We start from the raw sequence: 22254 nt of genomic DNA on the forward strand, positions 1-22254 counted from the left end.
TTAATAAAAAAAGTTTTTATTAAAATTGGCAAGTTGTTCCAAGGGGGGATGTCTTCTGCCAGGAGCCTTTCTTGGCTTCCATATTGTTCCATTTGGTGCACTCTCTGTATATCTGGATTTAGCACCGATATGTTTCTTCTTGGGACTGTCTGGACAGAATATGTGCGTATATGCTGTCACGCACAAACATGGTAGAAATCTCTAGGATCTGTGGATGCACAGCAGCCTCAGTGCTGCTGCTGAGCGGTAATTCCACCCAGGTGTCCCAGATGGTTGTAATAAATGCTTGAATCCTGCCCTGAGAAAATTTTCAAGTGGAGAAAAAATGACAAATCCAGAAAAGTTTGGACATAGGCAGCTCTACCTGGAGTGAAATGGTGCGGTATACAGAAATGTTCTGTCCTATTCCGGATTCTGTTATAGTGACTGGGGTTTTCTCTATACTTCAGCAGTCTTTCTGAAATAAGTCTACAGTTTTGAGATGGAAACTTCAATTTGGTGGGAACTATTATCTCAGAAACAAGGAAAAATCCTGTGTTCTGAATTTAATATGTGCTAGAAATTAGTTCTATGTTTGTAAGGGTAGTCATTGTTTACCTTCGGTTTAGTGGTAGATTTTCTTCTGGTGACAAAGCCCCCTGAAGGAATTAATTGTGTTCCTGACCCTCTGCCACAGGTTGCCATTTTCTCCACTGGTCTGTCACAGCTATTCAAAGGCCTACACTGTGACTGGCTTGCTGTGGGTCAGAAAGGGAATGCGCACCTGGGCTGGAAGCTGGGGAGGGAAAGAAAGTTTTTAAACTGGCTCTGGTAGCAGAGATGTTCTGACATGAAACTGTACTTTGAGAGGACTGCTTGTCCTTTCTCCTGACAGTAGAAACACCAGAATTTTGTCCACAATCTGTGCGCACAGGTTTATTTTGAAGGCATAAGTAATACGTGTGATTTGTTTCACCATTTGCACAGGGGAAAGCCTACCCAGTAAGTAGCTGTAAATCAGTTTAGTTTTGCATAGAAACTATTCCACCACCACAGGGGTAGTGGAATGAATTGTGGCAAACATGAAATAACAGCTGGCCTAGAATGGGGTGTGTAAATTAAAAAAATGAAGAGTTTTGAACAGATTTCCCAGTTAGGTGACTCAGTGTCCACAGCGTCTTTTCCTCGCTTTTTAAACTTTGTTCCTGAACGACCCCAGAGTTCTTTCCAGCGTGTGTCATGCACCACATGCTTTATTCACATTCCAGGTATCCCACACTTGTTTCCACAGAGTCAAAAACTAAGGGTTTTTTTCCTTCTCTCTTTCTCCCCCCTTCCCCAAATCTTAGTCTATTTATGAATTGCACAACTTGGCATGGAAGCACTGTGACCAACATGCAAGCATAGAGTTTAATTATCAGTTATTCTTTTTGATGTTGGTTTGGCAACCAGACAGACAGAAGTGCATTGCAGATATCTGGTTCAAGTGTTATATGGGCGAAGCAGAGGGAACTGAGTAAACATTTTCACTGCGTCCTTCTCAATACTTCTTATTCTAACTCTGCCGTGAGAGGGAATACACTTTCTACAGGTGGTGGTTGTTGTTGTTGTAGTTTTTAATGCTGTTTCTGATCATTTGCTTGAAATGCAACTTTTGTTCAGCTTCTGAAGGAGTTATGGATGATTTGGCCAAATCTTTCTTTAAAGACATGATTCTTGCTCAAGAGAACTTAGTGCTTGGCAGGTGGCCATTCTACCAGCATTCAAAAAGTCTTCCAAAGTGGAAGGCACAAAATTTCACCATATACTGTAACAGCACACAGAACAAAATGCTTGGTTGCTGCTTCTGGTAGGAGCAGTACACATTCATTATCAAAGCCATTTGCCCCTTGCTTTGGATGAGAACTGCTGTCCTCATTGCATATGTGTATATAAAGGGACATTTCTTTACATTAGAATACAGCTAATGTGGAAATAAAGCTCATGCAATGCAGAGGGCATACTTTTTTTGTGGCGCTCTGCAGTGGGCCATCCATGAGCATACTTTGGAAAGGATTAGTCCTTAGCTTTGTCTGGATATATGTGAACCAGATGCGAGTTAGCTACTGAGGTAGGGCAAAAATCTCGTCTCAATTCTCCTCTTTTTCCGTGCCAGCCTAAATCATGAGTAATTCCTTGAGTATAATAAAGTAAGACTGGTTTTATCCCAATGTCAATGAGAGAAGATACCAAGTTCTTGGTGTAAATATACAAAAACTTCTAAAAATTCCTTTTCTTGATGTACATCTTACTCTACCCTTGAAGAACACATTTTTTTTCTCATCATTCACTACAATCATTCTAATTTTTTTTCTGTTAGTGTGAAACTATAGAGGTGCTAGTATGTCCATATTTGAGAAAACTTATCATCCAGCTTTCAAAGTGAAATAGCATTACAATTTGCTAACATGAAACTATTGACTTGAGTAGGGGTGGAATGCTTTCAAACCTTGTAAAACTATGCCGGTGTGCCTTTCTTAAGAGACTTTTAGAGGGATGCTAGAAGGAAACCCACCTCATGGTATTCTTAAGGTCTGAGCCAAAAATCGCTGAATCCAGCTGTGGCTGCAGTAGATGTTGTCACAGGTGGTCACAGGTGTTTGCAGAGGCTTGACTCCTATTCAGAGCAATGGGAGAACATCCCATTTGTTATTTCAAAATTTGTTAGTTCAGAGAAATGGGAGAACTTGGGACATGTCAAAAAAGGAAGAAACATGTCCATGGTCTGTGTTTTTCTAGCTTGATAAACTTAGATTTAAATCTATCATCATGCTTCCAAGCACTGTCATTGCTTCTTCTTAGATTATTTCACTTTCTGGCACATTGGTGGACTGAGCTTGGGCACAGCAGTCTTAATTATTTTTCTTTTTCAAAACAGTTAAGCCACAGAACATTGTGCAGTTTTCTTCTTGGCAACTGTTTTTTTCCATACTGCCAAGACATTGTTGAGCTCTTCTCACTTTCTCTTGGCATAGATGCAAATAGCAATCCTTTGCTTTGTAGGTTACAGATCGCATTTATCACTGGAAGGCTTAAAAATTCTAGAGGAAGCTGCATGAGCCATAAGCTTCAACTTCATTGACCCTGGTCAGCTGGTCTTTACTCTAATGCTTCTGGGATTTGAACGCTTTCTGTTCTAATTTGTGGCCCTTTGTCAAAACAATAGACAGTTTAGAACAGCTCAGATTGTGGACTATTATTCATCTATGCTTTGACCTATTTGGAGCACTGTACTAGCTATGCATGTTGCCCAACTCTACAAATAAGGAAGGAGTAAGAAGACAGATAATCAGAATAATCCCCCTCTCCTCCTTCTTGTTCCATGTTGTTAGGATGTGTTCAGTGATGTTTGCCTTACTATCAAGTGCAAGGTGTGTCACTTCCAAGTCAGGAGGAAACTTGAGAGCAAATTGAGTCTCCCTCTGACCTGTGCTACTCCAAGGCTATTGCTGATGTATGTTGACTCACACAGGAGGCTTGACGAAAAGCTATAGGCCATCTGATTATTTTAATCAAGTATTTCCTCCCTCACTTCATATTAAAAAAAAATTAAAAAACCAACAAATGTGAAAATGAAGAAAAACTACTTTCTAAAAATTACCTCCAAATTAACCTGGCATGTGCCAGGTTACAGAGTAGTCCCACAGTATTTAGATTATATTTGCAACATAAATATTTACATTTATCATTTTATAAACTATACTATATCATATAATATCATATTGCCTTATATTCTATGGAAATGTGATACTCCGTTGCCCCAAGGTGCTTAAAAACTATGCTGTGGTGTGAATGCAGAGTTACTAAGCTGATATATGTTGTTTAAAGACTGGTTACTGCAAATAGTATTCGCATTCTGACTTGTGCAAGTTGTCTTTCTGAAACAAAAGAGAATTGCACAGCTAATTAAGTTATTGCCATTCGAGTCACTCTGTCATGATTCCACTCGTGTTGTTTGATACTTCACACAGTCTGTTGCTTATGATAGCCTTGCAAATGTCAGGTGTAGGGGCTGTACTCCTTTCCCAGAAGATTCCTGAAATTTCCCTCGCTTTTGTGCTGGTTCTCCAAGTTATGGCATGCCCTTATACTGAAGATAATGTTGTCAGTGTATCACCTTAAAGTGCTTTTGTTCTGTTTTCCCTTTTATGATTGCACGTGCCCTTCCTAAAGGATAAGCGAGGTTGGTTGGACATAAGCAAATACAGGCACTCATGTCAGGCAACACTGAAATAGGCATGACTGCACTGTCCGCTCTCCTATGTGAGAGACTAGGAATGTGAAGTTAGCTGCAGCTGTGATGGTGTGAGAACAACAGCAGAAACTGTAGTGATTAAAAAAACCCCACTGTTGCTTACTTTCATCTTACTCCTTTCATCTGAGCTGTAAACGACTGTGGAGGCTTGTCTCGTTGTCCCATGGCTCTCTGCCTTGCTTGCGCTTCTGCCCCTGTCTCTCCTGTGGCAGGAGCAGCCCTGAGACCTAGCTTCTGGAGTAGAAAATTTCAGTTTTGCTTATGCTGCTGAAAGGACTTGAGCTCAACTTTACAGACATGGAGGTTTGTCATTAAGTTCTGTCAGAGTAGAATTACATCTGTTAAAAGAAATCCTGGGCCTCCAAAAATCTCATTTCACCTTTTTCATTAGGAATAATTTAAATCTGGAGTGCTAAGCTTGGGTAAAACTTTCGTAGTGTGAGTGAGTTCAGAATCAATCTCAAAGTGGGATTGTGCTCAGCCTTTTTGAGGAACAAGTCTTATTTTTCTTTTATTAGGCATGTTATCTTGAAATTCTTTTTGTTCATTCTGCCACCACAGTGTGAATGCATGTCTCACTGATTCAAATGCAATGTCATGCCCTGAGCGCTTTCTGTATAGTTGCTTTCTGTCCAGCATTCCTCCATCTTATTCTCTGGCTTGTGAAATGTTTCTAACCGTGTTGCTTTTTATCTAAATTTAGTCTCATTTTAGTGATGGTGAGTTCTTGAGCTCTCTGAAGCTCTTGGTGTTTTGCAATATTTGTAATCACTCCTAACAGTACTTTGGAATGATCAGTGAGTTTCATCTATGTTTAGTTTACTTCTTGCAGCGTGATTCATGAAAATGTTGGCCTGAGTACTAGCACATATTTATCAACATCTACAGTGAACTGTTCCTCAGAGCAGAAACTGGTTTTTTCAAACCAGTCCAGAGATTTTTAATTTGTCAAAAATATTTATTCTTTCTGAAAAGCCAGTGCTAAGTGTGCAAGTAAACCTTCCTTCTTTAACAGCAATTCAAGATTACTAGTCTTTTAAGATCTCAGAGGATGTTGTCAGTAGTTCCCATAGATGTCATTTCCATGACTCTTACCAACTGAATCCAGGACGACTACAGAGGCAAAGAATGATGGCATATCTAGATACTCTTTTGAGGAGCCTAATCCTTTCCAATGTTTTCTATTAAACATTTGGTTGAAATTCTGCTACTCTTGATGGAAGTGAGGGACATTTCACTGACTTCATTTAAGAGATGCAAAAGCCGCAGTCTTCCCTGAGCAGATATTAAGTATGTATTATAATGATACAGGACTGTCTTTAACTTCTCAGAATGGAGAACCTGAAACTGCCCAAATCACCCCCTTTGTTTGGTCATACTGACTTCAAGATACTCAGGGTTTTCATCCATGTCTTTGACAATTAGTATTTTAACTTTCAGGGATTGCTAAGAAGCTGTAGAACACATTTGAAAATTATACCCTTGACACATGCCTTTTTTTTTTTTAATTCTCTTCTTTTTCAGAAAATATTTTGGAGAAAAGATAGGACTTTATTTTGCATGGCTGGGTTTATATACAGAATTCCTCATTCCATCTTCAGTAGTCGGGATTATTGTATTTCTTTATGGATGTATAACCATTGAGGGTGACATTCCTAGGTAAGCTTCTCTGTGTTCAATAATTTGTTACTTGAAAATTATGACTGTGCTTTTTGTTCATAATCCTTAGTAAGAATGATTGCTTTTAACATGTCTGAAGAGCAGTGATATATCATTAACAACCCTGTGAGCATTAGAATTACACATGCATTGAGTAGATAAGACATTTGAATGACACACATTTATTTGGCTGTTCAATATTGCAGCTCCTGAAACAGGAATGTTCAGTGAGTCTACTGCATTACTGTAAGTTCTTTTGAATGACATCCATTTGCTTTTTATGAATGCATATACCTCCACGCTCACCCAGAAAGACTTTGTGCAGAACTCACTGAAGTTAATGCAAATACACTGTCAGGTACTCTTGGATTACTTTGTTCTTAGTAAAATCAGGCTATTTGCACAAGTAAGATGAACGATAGTTAGCAGATTTAGCATATTTGGTATCCACAGCATTCTCCTTCTTGACATTTACAAAAAAATGTTGAGTTTTGTGCTGTGTGTCCTGAGGGTGTTATACTAAACAAAACCTGCCAAATTATCAGAGGGATGTTAATGTTTGCTTCTCTGTGAAAAAAAGGAGACTTCCTCTGTGTTATCTGTGTCTGACTTCTGGTGGAGACAGGATACTGGATAACTAGTACTGCTGGTCACACTCATTGTGGCAGTTCCTGCGTTCTCTCAAACGAATTGGCAACTTTTAAAGTGGATCACTGCAGTAGGACATTATTACTGATAGTTAAATGATGAATAACAACACATCTGAGTCAGGGTTTGTTTTCTTAGCTGGATCTGAATGAATCTTGATGGGCTGTGCTTGTCTGTGGGAAAGCTTGTGCTAACATTTAAACTTAAGTGAGATTTATGGCTAAGATGTATCTGCAGCACCCTCTACTGCCTTTTGAAATAGAAGAGAGCATTACTTCAACGATATGATAGCTGGAAACAGCTGTATGCCTTTCAAATGATATAATATTAAACATATTAATACTACAGTTTGAATAGTTCTTTTTCATTTGAAGTCATAGAAAAAATGCTATTTAATGATGGTCAATATAAGAACAATTGTAATCACAATATGCCAGCTATCAATGAAGAAATGTTTCAAGTCTTTACTTAGCTCACAATCCTGGCAAGGACACTTGAGCTTTGCACTACTCAGTTCACCTGAGTAAGACTGTGCAGATATGAAGGTCTTTCACGTACAAACCTTATGAAAAAAACTGAAAGCACACTCAGCAGTCTCAAGTAGGGTTTGGCTTGTTAAAGAGATAGTGATAATAATTTTTTAAAAGATTTTTAGAAACTGAGTAAATACACAGCAAATAAGACTAAGAATTAAAATAACAACTTTAAAATAAGGATTTTGAAATCTGTAAGAAAGTGTCTTATCTCACATTTTCCAGAGGACAGCTGAACAAATGCTGTAAACTGAGGAAAGGGAAATACAACTTAACATCTGCATATATAAGGCAGAAGTGGAAGCTTTCTAGTTTTTATGATTTACTGCTGGGGGGAGGGGGCTTTTTTCCTATTTTTTTTTTTTTTATTTTTGAAAATTAGGCTAGCACTCTGTACTAGAAAAACAAGGAGCTATGGAGACCAAGAATACCACAACCATATTCAGCATTCAAACTTGAGAACCCTAAAATGTAAAGGTATCTGATTTCCTGAAACCACTGTGCACACAATATCTGAACACCCTTAAAACATATTGGTATGGGTACCTAAAATAACTGCTCACACTTGCAGAACTTAGCCAAAACCTTATAGCAGATGGTGGTACAGATGACAATTGGTGTTAAAGCCCTATGCTGGGAAAGCAACCACTGCTTTTATAAATACTTCACAAATAAAATGCAGGGTAGAGGTGCATCTCAAAGTAAATATTGTGAAATGTAACATCCTTGCTAAGAACAAGACTCTTGGCTAGTGTAAGTCTTTTAAATTCAGTGCATGTATGTAATTTTATAGCAAAACCTAGTGTATCTTGCAAATGGTGTTGCAGATTTATTCTGTCTGTGACACAGACCAACCAACATGCCTGGGTGCTGGTTCTGGCTTTTACGCAGACTTACATGGCCAGTCCCGATATACGAAGTTGCATGGTATTTGACATGGATTTTTGTGCCACCATGTTAAAAATGTGTGTTTTGTCAAGGGCGCAGATTTCCCTTATGGCTACTTCAGAATTCTTTTTCACGAATTTAAATCTGATCTGTATCAAAACATGTGTAGAGATGGCAAATTCCACTTCGACTGTGTTTTAATTATTTTTTTTTAGTGTGGTTAACCTCAGTCTTCAGTGATGCAGTCTTCACTAATTCACTAATACAGTGTAGCGATTAGATTGGTTGCTGTGTTGCGTTGTTTTTCTGTTGGTAAGGTGCCTATAAGTATTTTAATATTCCAGCGCATGGCAATGTGCCTTGAAGAGACACACAGCTTCCGTCCTCTGCAACTTCAAGCCATGCATGTTGCAAATACCTTGGAATAGCTATGAGGTGCTGCTTAATATCACTACTGTACATCCCCCTTTTCTGAGTGGTAATACCCTAAGAACTTGTGCGCTTGTCATTCATAGTAAAGAAATGTGCGATCAACACAATGCCTTCACCATGTGCCCCCTGTGTGACAAGTTCTGTGATTACTGGAACCTCAGCTCTGCATGTGCTACCGCTCGAGCTAGCCACTTATTTGACAACCCCGCCACAGTCTTCTTCTCCATCTTTATGGCTCTCTGGGGTGAGTATTGCTTTGCATGTTAACAGTGTCGTTTGATCTTTGGACTACTGACAGAATGAAAGCTGCGATGCACAGTAGTACAATGTAGTAGCCTTACGTGTAACAAAGTGCTATTAGATTGAATGTGATACGTATGGCTTCATGAAGCTGTCAAGCCTCAGAGGGCCAGTGAGGGCTGTCTGTGCTGAGATTGGAGAAAGCAATATTACAAGGCTTTCTGCTGTCAGCAGCAAGCTTTGGAATAAATGGACAGGAGTTGCATAGTTCAGGGAAGAAAAGTGTCCTTTTTCACTCTACTGCCTTGTTTAATGGCACTTCTAAGCTTTGCCATGTTTTTCCTCATTTTCTATAGACATGGCAATCCCTTTAACACCTTCTGCATTTGGGGCAGGAATGTATTTGGGATTGGTATGGGGCAGGCAGCTGAAAGGGTTTAATTTAAGCACAGAGTGCACTCCCATGTGGGACAACTTAGTCACATAATTTTATCAAAACTTTATGGGATTCGAAGAACAATGGGACTATTATTGTTTTAATTATAATATGTTCTAAAGTATTCCATTTAAACAAGCTTGGTTTTCTTCAATGGCAAACATACCCTGTCTCACTGAGGATATCAAAACACTTCATAAACACTAATCAATACATTGTAGCATTATTCTTATTGTTTCTGGCCTCACCTCTGCCTTGAAAAGTGTGTGTACTGTGCTTGCATGTATTATTGCTGGTGTTATGCCCTCATTCACTCTAGATCTTGCTTATTGTGAAAGGTAAAGGTGTTATTGCTACTGTAAAACGATTTTTTGTTTCCCTATTCACTGTTCACAAAACGAAATTTTCATTCTTAATATGAAATTGAGGAAATATATTATTGTACTATAGCCATCCCTCAGCAATCAGCATGTTATACTTTGCAACCCTATTAAAATTTTACAGCTTGTTTTAGAAATGACTGATTGGTAGCTTGGTGTTGCGTATGGATAGCATAGGGTTTTTAAGGAACTTGCAGACAGAACAAATCATGGAAGTAAGAAGCTTTTGTTTACCAGTTCCTGGAAAGCCTTCAGCAGAAGTTAGAGAATACTTAAGCACTATGACTGAGAGAAATGGCAAAAGATGATGAATTTATAGACTCTCACGATGACTTATTTTCCTACTTCAGATTGCTGCCAATTACAGAGTAGACTGGCAGATAAGGTGTCACAGTTTACCTGCTGCCATGAAGCATGCAATACACTGCCTTGTCCAAGTTTCAGTGTAGCTGTTTGGACAGCATGTGTATGAATGACAATTCATTTACTCTTTCATAGGTAAATAGTATTTTCCTGACAAAGAATCTGTAATGTAAACTTGCATCCATGTAAATGATCGTTTCCATGCAGCCTCGTCCAAAATAAATACATTTTAGTATCAGCAATGCAGTGTGCAAAACAAAATGTTGATATAGCCTTACACTAAGATAAATTAGTAGAATCTGTAAAGGAACAGAAAGGAACAAAAAGTTCCATATGCATTGCTTTTAAAAAAAGGCATGTAAGAATAACACAATTCTTTCTGAGCTGTAGCCCCCCTCCAGAAATGTTTCCCACAGATTGGAAAAGTCTGTTCTTGGGACCATGATAACTGAGCTTGTCAGTGCAAGAAAATACAGCCGTCATATACAAAGAACAGCAAAGTGAAATAAAGTATCCTTTACTAACTCTGCCCAGCTTGCCTATTAAGTATTAGATTACAGCAAATTTTGCTGCCTTACTGCTAGGAGACTGTACGGGTTATATCTAGAGCTCATTCTGCTGAACGACAGATCTTCACACACCTAATCAGCTTGCCTCACAGTATCTTGAGTAAATGTTGCCTGAACGCTTTTTCATAGGATATAGTATAGTGATGTGGAAACTGACAGGTCTTATGACTTACAATTGTATACTTAAAAGAGCAAAGTATGGTAATTTGAGCTGGCTTCCTTTCATGATGGTGTTGGGCACAAGAAGTCTTTCATCCTGCTTGCCTTCTCCCATTCTGTAAAAGGCAGATGACTTACCATGGTTAATATCTCAAAAGGAATCATGCTTTTACTAGCTGATCTTGATGCCTCATAAAGTATCTTTGTGATTTCAGCAATACTGTTTGCAAATTACCATATTCACAAAATACGGAGTAATGCCTGGCTAATTGTGTTTAATGTAGCTGTTGTTCTGGGATGCTGAATTTCAGCTGTCAGATGTGTTTATTAGAAGGACAGTTGAATATAATTAGACTGTTTTTCTGCTAGTGTAAGTCAGTGCAAACTTGCTGATTTCAGAACAGCTACTGCATCTAGCCAAATAAGTTCTTACAGAGCTAAATGTGGAACTGACTTTTTGAATAACAGGAAGAAGTGGAATGAGTAATAGCACCCTATAAAGTAGCCAAATGTTTTTGTATTTAGGATATCTAAAACCCCTTGAGTTTGCAAAACATGCTAAATATATCTTTTATATGTCCTCTTCTCTGTAAGGAAGGAGCAGAGATAGCAACTTAATTGCTTAATGTCTGGATTTACTTCAGTGTACTGCCAGTCTGGTGTTTAAATGATATTTATTTCTTTCATTATGGGAGGATACCTGTGCAGAAAATATTTGCAGCTAACTGTTAGAATAGATTCTGTCTTGTAAGAGTCACGTTATTTTAATAGTAGTCTAACTTTTCCCAGTGTTATCTTAACAGCTACACCAAGTGCAGATGCAGTCAAAGGAAGCTGGATCTAATTCTCCACTGTTGTGTGTCTTGTGGAGCTATCTACAAGATGTTCAAAGTGATGTAAATACTGCTGTGATCTAACAACGTTTTTACAGTCCCCTTTTCATCAACTGAAAAGTTGAAATGAAGCGTAAGAAAATGGAAAACAGTGCCCACAGTTGTTTATAGGTATAGCTTTTATTGGTATAGTGGGTTTTTTTAGTTGGTATATACTGGTTTAGCATTGATACAGTAATCTGAAAGTAGGTGTCCACAAGTCAAGAGTAAGAAGTGCTATTTCTAATAAATCCATCCGTCCATAAATCATGAGCAGCTAGGCAAAGGGCTATCTAGAGGAAACAGCAATTATGAGAGAAAGGTCAGGAGGCTGTAAATATGAGACAACAGTACAACATCTGTTCCTTCATATTAATGAAAAAGGAAAAACAGGAGACTGAACTACTGGCCAGTCCTTTAGGACAAAATCACCATGTCTATGCAGGACAAAAATATTCAACTGTACCACTGTAATATATTTCAAAAGAACATTATTTTCTACATATTACTGAGGGTCTTAGTTTACATATAGGTATCAATGATTTATTTCAGTAGCAGGCTACACCTACCTTCTTTACATATTTCTGACTGATTAGAAACACTGAAACAGCAAAATCTGTTTGGCCAGTTAGTGTGTTACGGATTAATATTTAGACCTAGATTTTGTTTCATTATATGCTTTGTGCTCATGAATTATAGAATGACTCATGTTAAATTAAGAGAGATGATGTTCTTGGGGTGGATATCAGTGGATATGGGTTCAATTCCAGTCTCTGACAGGAACTTACCAGTGCCTTTGGGCAATCCATGTTGTATCTTTCTGTATTTTGTTTGTAAAAAGACAGTAATTATTGTTTCCATGCTTTGCTTGTGTTCTTTCTTTAAAATTGGGTCTGGGGCTGTTTCTTAGTGCTTATTTATAATAGGCCTAGCATTATGGGATTCAAATATCACTTGGGGCTTATAAGTAACACAAGCATTCACCATAGTGCATTGGATTTATAATTTTAATTATTTTTTTTTTAAAGCTACTATGTTCCTTGAACAATGGAAGCGTTTGCAGATGAGATTGAGTTATTTCTGGGATCTAACTGGACTGGAGGAAGAAGAAGTAAGTTTCCTCTCTGTGCGTTAATTTACTGTATAAATTATTCTATATCTGAAGATACGCATTGATATTTAGATTTCTCATGAGTGCTCTCCAGCCCAATGCAGTTCATAGCTATGTTTTTCTAAATGACTATAACTGATACAGTTTTAAGTACCCATGTATCATTAAAGAAATCATCACCTATATCTTACTGGTCAGCACTCTAATTTTAATAATTAATGTTGAAAAGGATTATAAGATAACAACAGATCATTCTTTGCTGAGAATGCCCGTATGCCATTGTACAGAGTGTAATAACAGAGCGATACAGAATAAATACTTTGTCATATAGATGCTACTTCATTAGGTATAACAAAAATTCACTGTGACAATGATTATAACGTGTCAGGGTAACATAATTAATATTTGCATCCAGGTCTGTGCTGCATCTATCCTGAGCTCTAAGTACTCACCCACAGAGCTGTTGCAAGCAACAAATGGGGTTGGTTTCTTGAGAACAATTCTTCAGTGCTTTGCAGTCAGCCCATGGGGCTTCTAGCTGTACCTGAGTTGACCGAAAAGTGAGACACACTTTTTTGTTAATATTGACAATCTCCCTAAATTTGTTTTTAGTTCTGTTCTTAGGCATTGTTTCACACGTCATGGCCTATGGTCTGTTTAAATTACTGACTCTCACCAGAGGATTAATTTCTAACTATGACTAAAGGGTGTGAAGTTACTAGGCCTAAATATCATACTAAGAACAGGTAGACTTTGGAGCTTCTATTACATATCCCTTAACAATAGACGCTGATGTGGCTCTAGAACAGGATCGTATTCAGTAATTCAGAATTGCAGCAGTAAGATTCTCTTTTATTGTTAGTGGTGAGCCGAGTACCTGTATGGAACAATTCAGCATGCCTTGCTCTCTTCATTGACTTAATAAAATGGGGTCAGGTTCCTGGAAGGTGAGTTGTAGGCCTAGCTTGGTTTGATGAAAGGATTCGAATCCATTTCTTCATGTTCCAGCACAGTTCCTTAAACAGCAGACCACATACAAGCCTCCAGCCCTGCTACTTGAGCTCAGCTCAAACAGGATGTAGAGTGCAAATAACCTAGAAGAAAAGTAAGCTGACGTCATGAACTTCATGATGTAGCATAGTGATAATGTTATTCCACTTTTGTCTATTCCTCAGATAAGAATGATTGGATAAAATGAAAAAATAACTCTGAGAAAAGACAGCAGACTCCAGTATTCCTCTTCTTCCATCACTATCCCAAAATGCAGCCTCTAGCAATGTCTTTAGCGTAAGGAAGACCACCCAAGTATTCCTTCACTGATGACTTGACTACAACCTCCCCTATTTTACCTCTGGTTTCTCAGCTTTTTCACTACTCTCTACCCAGTTATGAAGTGGATGATGCTCACTGTATACCCCAGTACTTGCAGTTTGTAAGTTGTGATGCAAACCAAGTGCATCAGCACATCAGAAATTACTGCTTGTCCTATGTGGAATGTCATATTGCTACTTGGGAGAACAGCAATTCTGTACTAATTACAGTACAAACTGAGAGGCTGGAGAGCAAACTCTTGGCTCTGCAGCATACTTGATGAACCCACCAGATTTTACTGAATTTCAAGTTCATCATTTGCAATACAAAATCCTAAGGTTTAGCTCAATATTTGCAAAATGCTGTGAAAGAATCTATAGATTTGTGAGGTCCTGTGATGAAGAGCTCTGAAGTGGTAAAAGTTTGTGGACAGGAACTGTGGGATCAGCAAGAATCCTTTGTTTATGACAAGTGAAGGAGTGCCAGATACATCTCAGCACAAGTTGAAGAATTAGGAATGTAGAATCATAAAAATAAGGCTGGAATGGACCTTGAGGGGCCATCCCTTGTGCATGGTAGGATCAACTCTACTTAAATCATTATGAAAAGATGTTTGTCTAATTTGTTCTTAAATAAATCCAGCAGTGGAGATTTCACTTCCTCCCTAGGCAATCTATTCTAATACTTATCTATCCATATTGCTAATAACCTTTTCCTAGTGTCTAACTTAAATCTCCTTGTAAATGTTCATATTTTTTTTGTTCTTTCTTTCAAAGATAAAGAGAAGAGATTACCTCTGTCCTTTTTTCAGCAAAATTCAACATAATATCATATGTCTGTGTCACCCTTTTTTTTACGATGAACTAGCCTCTGCTCTTTCAGTCTTTGTTCTTAAATAATTTTCTAGATGCCTGTTTATTCTTGTTCCCTTCTGGACATTTTCTAGTTGATCCAGCTCTTTCTTGAAGAATAATGCTCCAAATGGACATGTCTCTTGACCTGACATCTTAAACAAAAAGCCATGCACTGTATGACCTTCTGTCAGCTTTTGGTACATCAGCAAAAATGCAAAAGTTATATCAGGTTTTGTTCACCTTTTATTCATTAGATTTATAAAGATGAGGATAAATTTGTCTGTAAGACAGATACTGGCACCATGTTTTGTTGGTGGTGAAGTCTTTACAAGTGTCAAAAATTATGTTGGAAAATGGAAAGTTGTGTCTGATCAGGTTAGGCCAGAAGGAACTAGCAGTGGAATGCAAATAACATAGCAAGAAGGAAAGGAACAAGGAAGAAGTTCAGAAGGTTTAACAGTTTTAAGACTAGATGGAGTTAAGCTATTTATTATTATCAATTTCTTTAGAAAGGGAAGTTATGGAACCGAAACAGGGAGGAGAACAACCATAAAAGTTGAAGAGCTGAGAGTACATTGTGAGAATTATACTGAAATAAATGCCTTCAGTGTAATTTTTGTGGACTCTTGACTATAAAATTTTCAGTAAAATTACTTTCTTTAAACACACTGGGCCAAATCTTTTGCTTCAGAAGAGCCATATGAGAGATTAATTTAGTCCATTTATTTGTAAATATCTTGGCAATGGCAGTCTGAAAAAGCAGACTCCTTAAGGCTCGCATGCATATTTTGCAGATGGCAGCTGTACAGACTTAGAGGATTTGCATTTGTACATCTGAAATCTGCAAAAATAATAGGTAGCATTGGGTACTAGACTGTAAAATAGATAGTTGTGTTGAAAAGTGATAGAGCAACCGATAACTAAATGGGAGAGGGAAAGAAAAGAAGCAAACCCAGACCAGAACCATGAAAACAGACGAAGCCTTGGAAATACCATGAAAAAGCACGCAACGTGTCATGCCACAGATGTGTTTGCGTAACCCAATCAAACAGGTTGTGCATTTGATTTTTTTTCAGTTTGTGTAATAAGGGATATAGCCATCAATAAAGCGGGGGTAGAGGTGGGAGAATTCATACCCTCTTCTACTTGTGAAGGAGCTGGTGAAAAAATACTGAGGGACTCTAATTAATGATATGGGGAGTAGAAACTATTGGCCTCCCATGAATCTTCAGGAACTGTATTTCTAGGACCCAGAATGTTCCTGCTTTAGGTTTTCTGGGTGGAAGGGATTTTACCTCATTTTACCTCATTTAACAGTCCTGTGTAAACTGAAATAGAAATGCAATTATAAAAGATGAAATCTTAGAATTTGGAGCAGAACTTGGAAGAATAAATGGGCAGAAAGTCCACACTAACTGAAATGCCAATGAGTGGAGATCTTGTTATTGTTCAAATAGTCATGCTGTTATACTGTTTCAGTACAACAGCAAGGAACTTAGGTGTCTGTCTTCATTAGAAGACAGTGTCTGGTCAGTTACAATTTTAAGTTAAAATCCTGTACTCTGTAAAATGTTTGCAAACTTTTTTTGTAAACTCTAATTCCCAAAGTCTAGTTCCTCCTTTTGCTATTTGATGACTTAAAAAAAAATTATTGAACCCTTAACAGAAGACTTTAAGATACCCTATGGATTATTGCTGGGTTAAGGTAAAGTAATAAGGAAGGTAGATTGGGTAAGACAGAATCAAATAGCAAGCAGACTTGGTGACATTAAATATGTTTACAGATAGAATAGACTATTTCAGTTGGAAAGGACCTACAACAATCGTCTAGTGAAACTGCCTGAGCATATCAGGGCTGACCAAAAGCTAAAGCATGTTATTAAGGGCATTGTCCAAATCCCTCTTAAACACTGACAGGGATGGGGCATCGACCACCTCTCTAGGAAGCCTCTTCCAGGGTTTGACCACCCCCTCGGTAAAGAAATGTTTCCTAATGTCAAGTCTGAACCTCCCCTGGCGCAGCTTTGATCCATTCCCACGCATGCTATCACTGGATCCCAGGGAGAATAGATCAGCACCTCCCTCTCCACTTCCCCTCCTCAGGAAGATGTAGACAACAATGAGGTCGCCCCTCAGCCTCCTTCTCTCCAAACTAGACAAACCCAGAGTCCTTGGCTGCTCCTCACAGGACATGCCTTCCAGCCCTTTCACCAGCTTTGTTGCCCTCCTCTGGATGCATTCAAGGACCTTCACATCCTTCTTAAATTGTGGGCCCCAGAACTGCACACCGTATTCAAGGTGAGGCAGCACCAACGCTGAATACAGTGTATTCCTTTCTCTCCTAACTTGATCATGGTTTAACTTGATCTTCTCTAGTACATTTTCAAAATTTTTTTGTGATCTGATTAATTTGATGTTTTCAGCTTGTCTTCCACCTTGCAAATTATAGGAGCAGACTCCTTTTCTGAAGTTCTAATAGTGTCTGGTAAAACAGGCAGTATAAGACATTTTTGTTTGCTTAAAAAATGGAGGAGTGAAAAGCAAACTCTAATAAAATAAGTGTGTATTCACAGCTTAGTCCTCTTGGGAAAAAATAGTAATGGTAAAAGGACAATGTGTAGCCACAATATTTTGTGTTGTCTCAAATCTCTCCTTTCATCTTCACTACTTCTCTGGTTTCTTGCATCAATGAGATCTTCATTTTGGGTTATTTTCCACAGATGCATTATCTTACATTTTTCCCATGCCTATTCTGATTTTCCTGTTGGGCCCATGTTTCCAATTTTTTTTTATATCTTTATAAATTTTTTTTACTACCTTTTCTTGGGTTTCATCACTCCTTCCAGTGAATCTTCTGTCACCTTCATTGAATTCCTGTTAACACTAATTATTTAATGATCCTAGGATAGCCCTGATCTTCTGAACAAGTCCTTTCACTATTAGATTTAAGTGCTATGTTTAGGAGGAGAGGTTTATTAGGATAGTTGGGGAAGGAATGTTGAAAAATGGATGTTATCCCTCAGGCATTAGGGGAAACTATTTACTACCAGCTGTTGCTCCATTAAAAAATTACACATGAAGGCACATTTTAAACATGTTTTCATTTGTAAACTGTAAGAACCAAAGCACATGATAATTCCGTTGCTTGCCAAGAAATTGGTAAAGATGTATGATTACATTTTTTTAATTACATTACATTTCATCAACATCACTGTTGATCCAGAGATGTGCCACAATATGCTGGGGCTCCAGTTAATTTTCTTCTTTTATGTTTCTTCTACCAGACATATCAACATGCTTTCATTTCCTTTCTTTTATTCCTTTTCCATTATAATGACCGCCTGTGTCCTTTCCAGGTCTACAAGCCTCAAAGCTGTTTGATTCCTCGTAGGTAGTCTTGATTCCTCAGGGTGTTGTGATGGGCCACTCAAAGGCTGGGTCACCTGGGTTCTTTCCTCCTGCAGTCCCCTGAGTTCAGAGAAGAGGCTCACATCTTCACGTTCCCCGGTGTAAGTGTAGAGGTGGGCAGTTGCTTGGAGTGTGAAACTATGGACAAGGAGCTGGAATGGGCTCTTCCAGCCTGTGCAGCACAGCGCTCTACTGTGGTTGTTGTTGCCCAGGGCATGGTCATGGCATGGATGATGGAAAATAGGAGCTACTGGTAGAGGAAAGGAACAACAGGGAGCAAAGTCCTGTTTTCCAATAGTTCTCTGTCTTGACGTACCGTATCCCATATCTTTGTCCAGCACTGCCCCTCTAGGAACAGAGATCATCTCCAGGCCTTTCCTTCTTCCTCTCCTACTTCCCAGTGACCCAGGAGATCCAGGTGGGTAAACAGGGTTTGCCAGTGATGTGCTTCTTGCAGAACAGGCAAGATACGGAGTGAGGGTAGGGGATCTTGTACTGCAAGGGAGTGTGTGTTCTGAGGGAGACAGGTACGAGGAGGTGGAGAGGGACCTTCTCCTCTCCCAGAGTCTCACAAACCCTGTCTGCCTTTTTCAGGTCCCCCAAAGTCACAGTACTCCCTCTCCCATCTCTCTCATGCAAAGGTCTCTTAGACACCATTGCTTTTTCTCAGCCCTATTTTTCCTCCCCTCTGTCCTCCTCTGTTGCTCCTAACAAAATCAGTTTTCCTGTGCATTGAAGACGTCTTGGGCTGATTCAGTATTAGGTAAATTAGACACGTTAACAGCCTCCAAGATTAACCTGCTATTGGTGTTAACAAGGAGATCAGAATCTGGTCCTAGTTCAGGCGGTTGTTCCAGCAACCTCAGCACCACATCACTATGTATTCTCTTGTGTGGGGAAAGAACTTTCTTTTTAAGGAAATGAGCTTTTTCTTTTAAATTTAAAATGCATTTTACATTTACTCGTGTGCATGAATGGAGGCTGCCATTTTTTTTAACCCCAACTGCATATGTAAATAATGTGGAAATGTGTTAAGAAACTCTTATTTTAATGAACTAGAATAAAGGGGCCTAGATGTCATTTATTATTCTGTAAAGTCTTTTATTGCTAGGTCATTGTTATTTATTCTGTGATTTTTCCCATGAAGTGTCATTGACACAGGAAGATTAATCAAGACTTAAATAAGATGGAAGGAGCAGTAGCTCTTCTCTTAATCAGCACGAAGTATTAAACCCAGTGGAAGTTATTTCTAAAAGTACTTTTGAACTTAGGAAAGGCTTTTAAAATTTAAGAATAATACTTTGTGATATTGTTTAATGACAGCCAAAATTACCATTTGTTTAAAATGAATGCAGAGTTTCAGAACTCATCATATTTCAGCAGTCAGAATTGTTTCCTATTCTTTAGTTCTGCTTTAGGCTTTTTTATTTTGTTTAATTTTCTTCATTTTCACATGCATATGGACACTTATGAGTAGCACAACGTTGTTGCAAACGCATGCCTATAAAAACTCATTATTTCACTCATTTATTCACTACTTTCCAAGAGCACATAAGTGTGTGTTTTTTCCTAGATTCATCCACACCTTTCTGAGTCAGAGCTATAGAAATAATTCTAACCCTTGGAAAACATAAGCACTTTTTTTGATTCTAGATCTTGACTTCAAATCAGTAAAACACCACTGACTCTTTAGATCTCATCTTCCTGCTTCCATCCTACTCTGCTACTTCTACTGCAATATTAAATTTCTTCGAGGCAGCGTAGAAAGTTTTTGCCATTTTGTGTGTAGGTTTGTGTGAAAAGCTTCTTATCTGTAGCTTGCCCATTTAATAGTTCATTACACAATAATGAAATTCTCACTATCTCTGAATGTATGCCTATCACAGCATTTTCAAATATGAGTGCATTAAGGTAGGCATCTTGAGCTGAGATTTTCAAAGGAGTCTGAAAGTTAGACATCCAGATTCCATTAGCTCTTCCACAGAAGGTGGATGACCAGCCTCCTTAGACCTAACAGAACACATGCATCCAAAATGTAAATTCAGGCACCTGAACTATGTGGCATAGTTTCTAAATGAAAATCAAAACCCTTCCTCTCACTTCAATGGGGGATGTGATTCTCTCTTTTCTAAAATTCATGGTTTTTGCTGAGGTAATTATCTATGGATTTGTTTACCTCAGTTTATAAAATTAAGAGACTAGGTTTTGGGTTTTTTTTAATGTATTGGCCGTGTTATTCTCTGAAGTCTTTGGAAGATCTAGACTCACAGGGTGAAGCTGCATAAAATGCCTCAATAGTTCACTGCTACCACTAGGTAGAGATCCCATCCTTACTTTCATGCTACTAATTCTAGTGTCTCACCCATCACCTGAACCTACCGACTAAAGCCATGGAGAAGTTATTCCAGAAATAAAGTGGACAGTGTTTGTGGTGGAGGGGACCAATTAATTAGATAAGTTTTCACATAGTATAGTTAGGGCATTGGGCAGGGGAAGAGAAGAATGTGTGAGTTGGGAAGACCCTTTTAGCAATGGTGAGCCATTAAATCAGCTCATCTGTAGCATTCAACTTCATCTATAGTTTGCAGCTGCGTAGCAGCTTAAGCCAATCTAACTCCACACTACCATAGTGAAACTATGAGTAGTGAAAAGTTCAGACAGCTGATACAGCTGAAGAGTAGTTGGCGATATGAAGGGTAGGAGTTTTTATCCTGGTCATACCATGCAGCTGCATGTGCACTGGTGTCAGTGCAAGGACAGAAATGGAAATGTGTGGCTAGTGCAATGTGAAATTGAGTTTGAGAGTATGGAAGCCCAGGCTTAGATTTGCTTATGCTGCTGTGAAACTCAAGCCATTAAACTCAAGCCTCAAGTATAAAAGCTTTTGACTACAAATTCAACATTTGTGTTTGCTTCAAATAAGTTGTTTTCATGAACATTCCTGGCTGTAAATCCAGTCATTGGGATATTTATGGGAAACAATTAAAAGAGACATTGTACGGCTGAAACAAATTAGTAAAGACTGAACAAATATTTGTGGTCAGAGATAGATTTTTAGTTCAAATTAGCTAAAGTATCTGTATTTCTCTACATTAGAGAGGAGCCAATGCTCTAATCTGGATCATGGTTCAACTTGAAAAGTTCACAAAGGTTTGGAAAGACAGTGGTTGGTCAGAATATACACCTTCTGGAACCAGAAAATTCTGGATATTATAAAGCTTTTGTTAGCTTGTGTCTGATATATATGCTTTAAGATGTTGTCCTGGTTTCAGCTGGGATAGAGTTAATTTTCTTCCTAGTAGCTGGTACAGTGCTGTGTTTTGGATTCAGGATGGAATGATGTTGATAACACACCGATGTTTTAGTTGTTGCTAAGTAATGCTTACACTAGTCAAGGACTTTTCAGCTTCTCATGCCCTGCCAGCAAGAAGCTGGGAGGGGGCACAGCCAGGACGGCTGACCCAAACTGGCCAAAGGGATGTTCCACACCATATGGCATCATGCTCAGTATATAAACTGGGGGGAGTTGGCCGGGGGGCAGTGACCACTGCTCAGGAACTGGCTGGGCATCGGTCAGTGGGTGGTGAGCAATTGCTTGTGCATCACTTATTTTGTATATTCTTTTATCATTATTATTATTACTATTTATTATTATTATTTTCCCTTCCTTTTCTGTCCTATTAAACTGTCTTTATCTCAAGCCACGAATTTTACCTTTTTTTTCCCGATTCTCTCCCCCATTCCACTGTGGGGGAGAGTGAGCAAATGGCTGTGTGGTGTTTAGCTGCCTGCTGGGTTAAACCACAACAGATGTTCTAGGAAGTATGCCTTAAAATGCTATATAGAGTCACATTGCTTTTACCTGGTAAGCCAGGTTGCCTGTAAGCCATGGGTTCCAGGTGCACAGAGACTGAAAACAAGAAAAGTCCAGGGAAATGAAAATTCCAGAAATATCATAAATAGCCAGTGCTGAAAAAAATGCTATTTCATAAACAAAAATCTGATCTGATATTACCTGGAAGAGAGTTTCATGTGTGGCAGAAAAACCAGGCTATTTATGAGGCATTCTTATTAAAATGGGAAAAACTGATAGAGACAGTGAGATCTGGCATTGTAGA

At 38.5% G+C, this 22254-nt stretch overlaps 1 protein-coding gene across 1 annotated transcript in view; it reads left to right on the plus strand.

Moving 5' to 3' along the window:
* The window catches only part of ANO2 (anoctamin 2), a 213668-nt gene that overhangs the window by 74639 nt on the left and 116775 nt on the right, over nucleotides 1-22254 (plus strand). The window contains exons 11-13 of the mRNA XM_076328786.1: nucleotides 5798-5932; nucleotides 8517-8677; nucleotides 12481-12563. Of these exons, the coding sequence (XP_076184901.1) occupies nucleotides 5798-5932; nucleotides 8517-8677; nucleotides 12481-12563 (379 nt within the window). The remainder of the gene's footprint in view (nucleotides 1-5797; nucleotides 5933-8516; nucleotides 8678-12480; nucleotides 12564-22254) is intronic.

This window comes from Aptenodytes patagonicus, chromosome 1 (assembly GCF_965638725.1).
Source record: "Aptenodytes patagonicus chromosome 1, bAptPat1.pri.cur, whole genome shotgun sequence".
In the NCBI taxonomy this organism is placed as follows: Eukaryota; Metazoa; Chordata; class Aves; order Sphenisciformes; family Spheniscidae; genus Aptenodytes; species Aptenodytes patagonicus.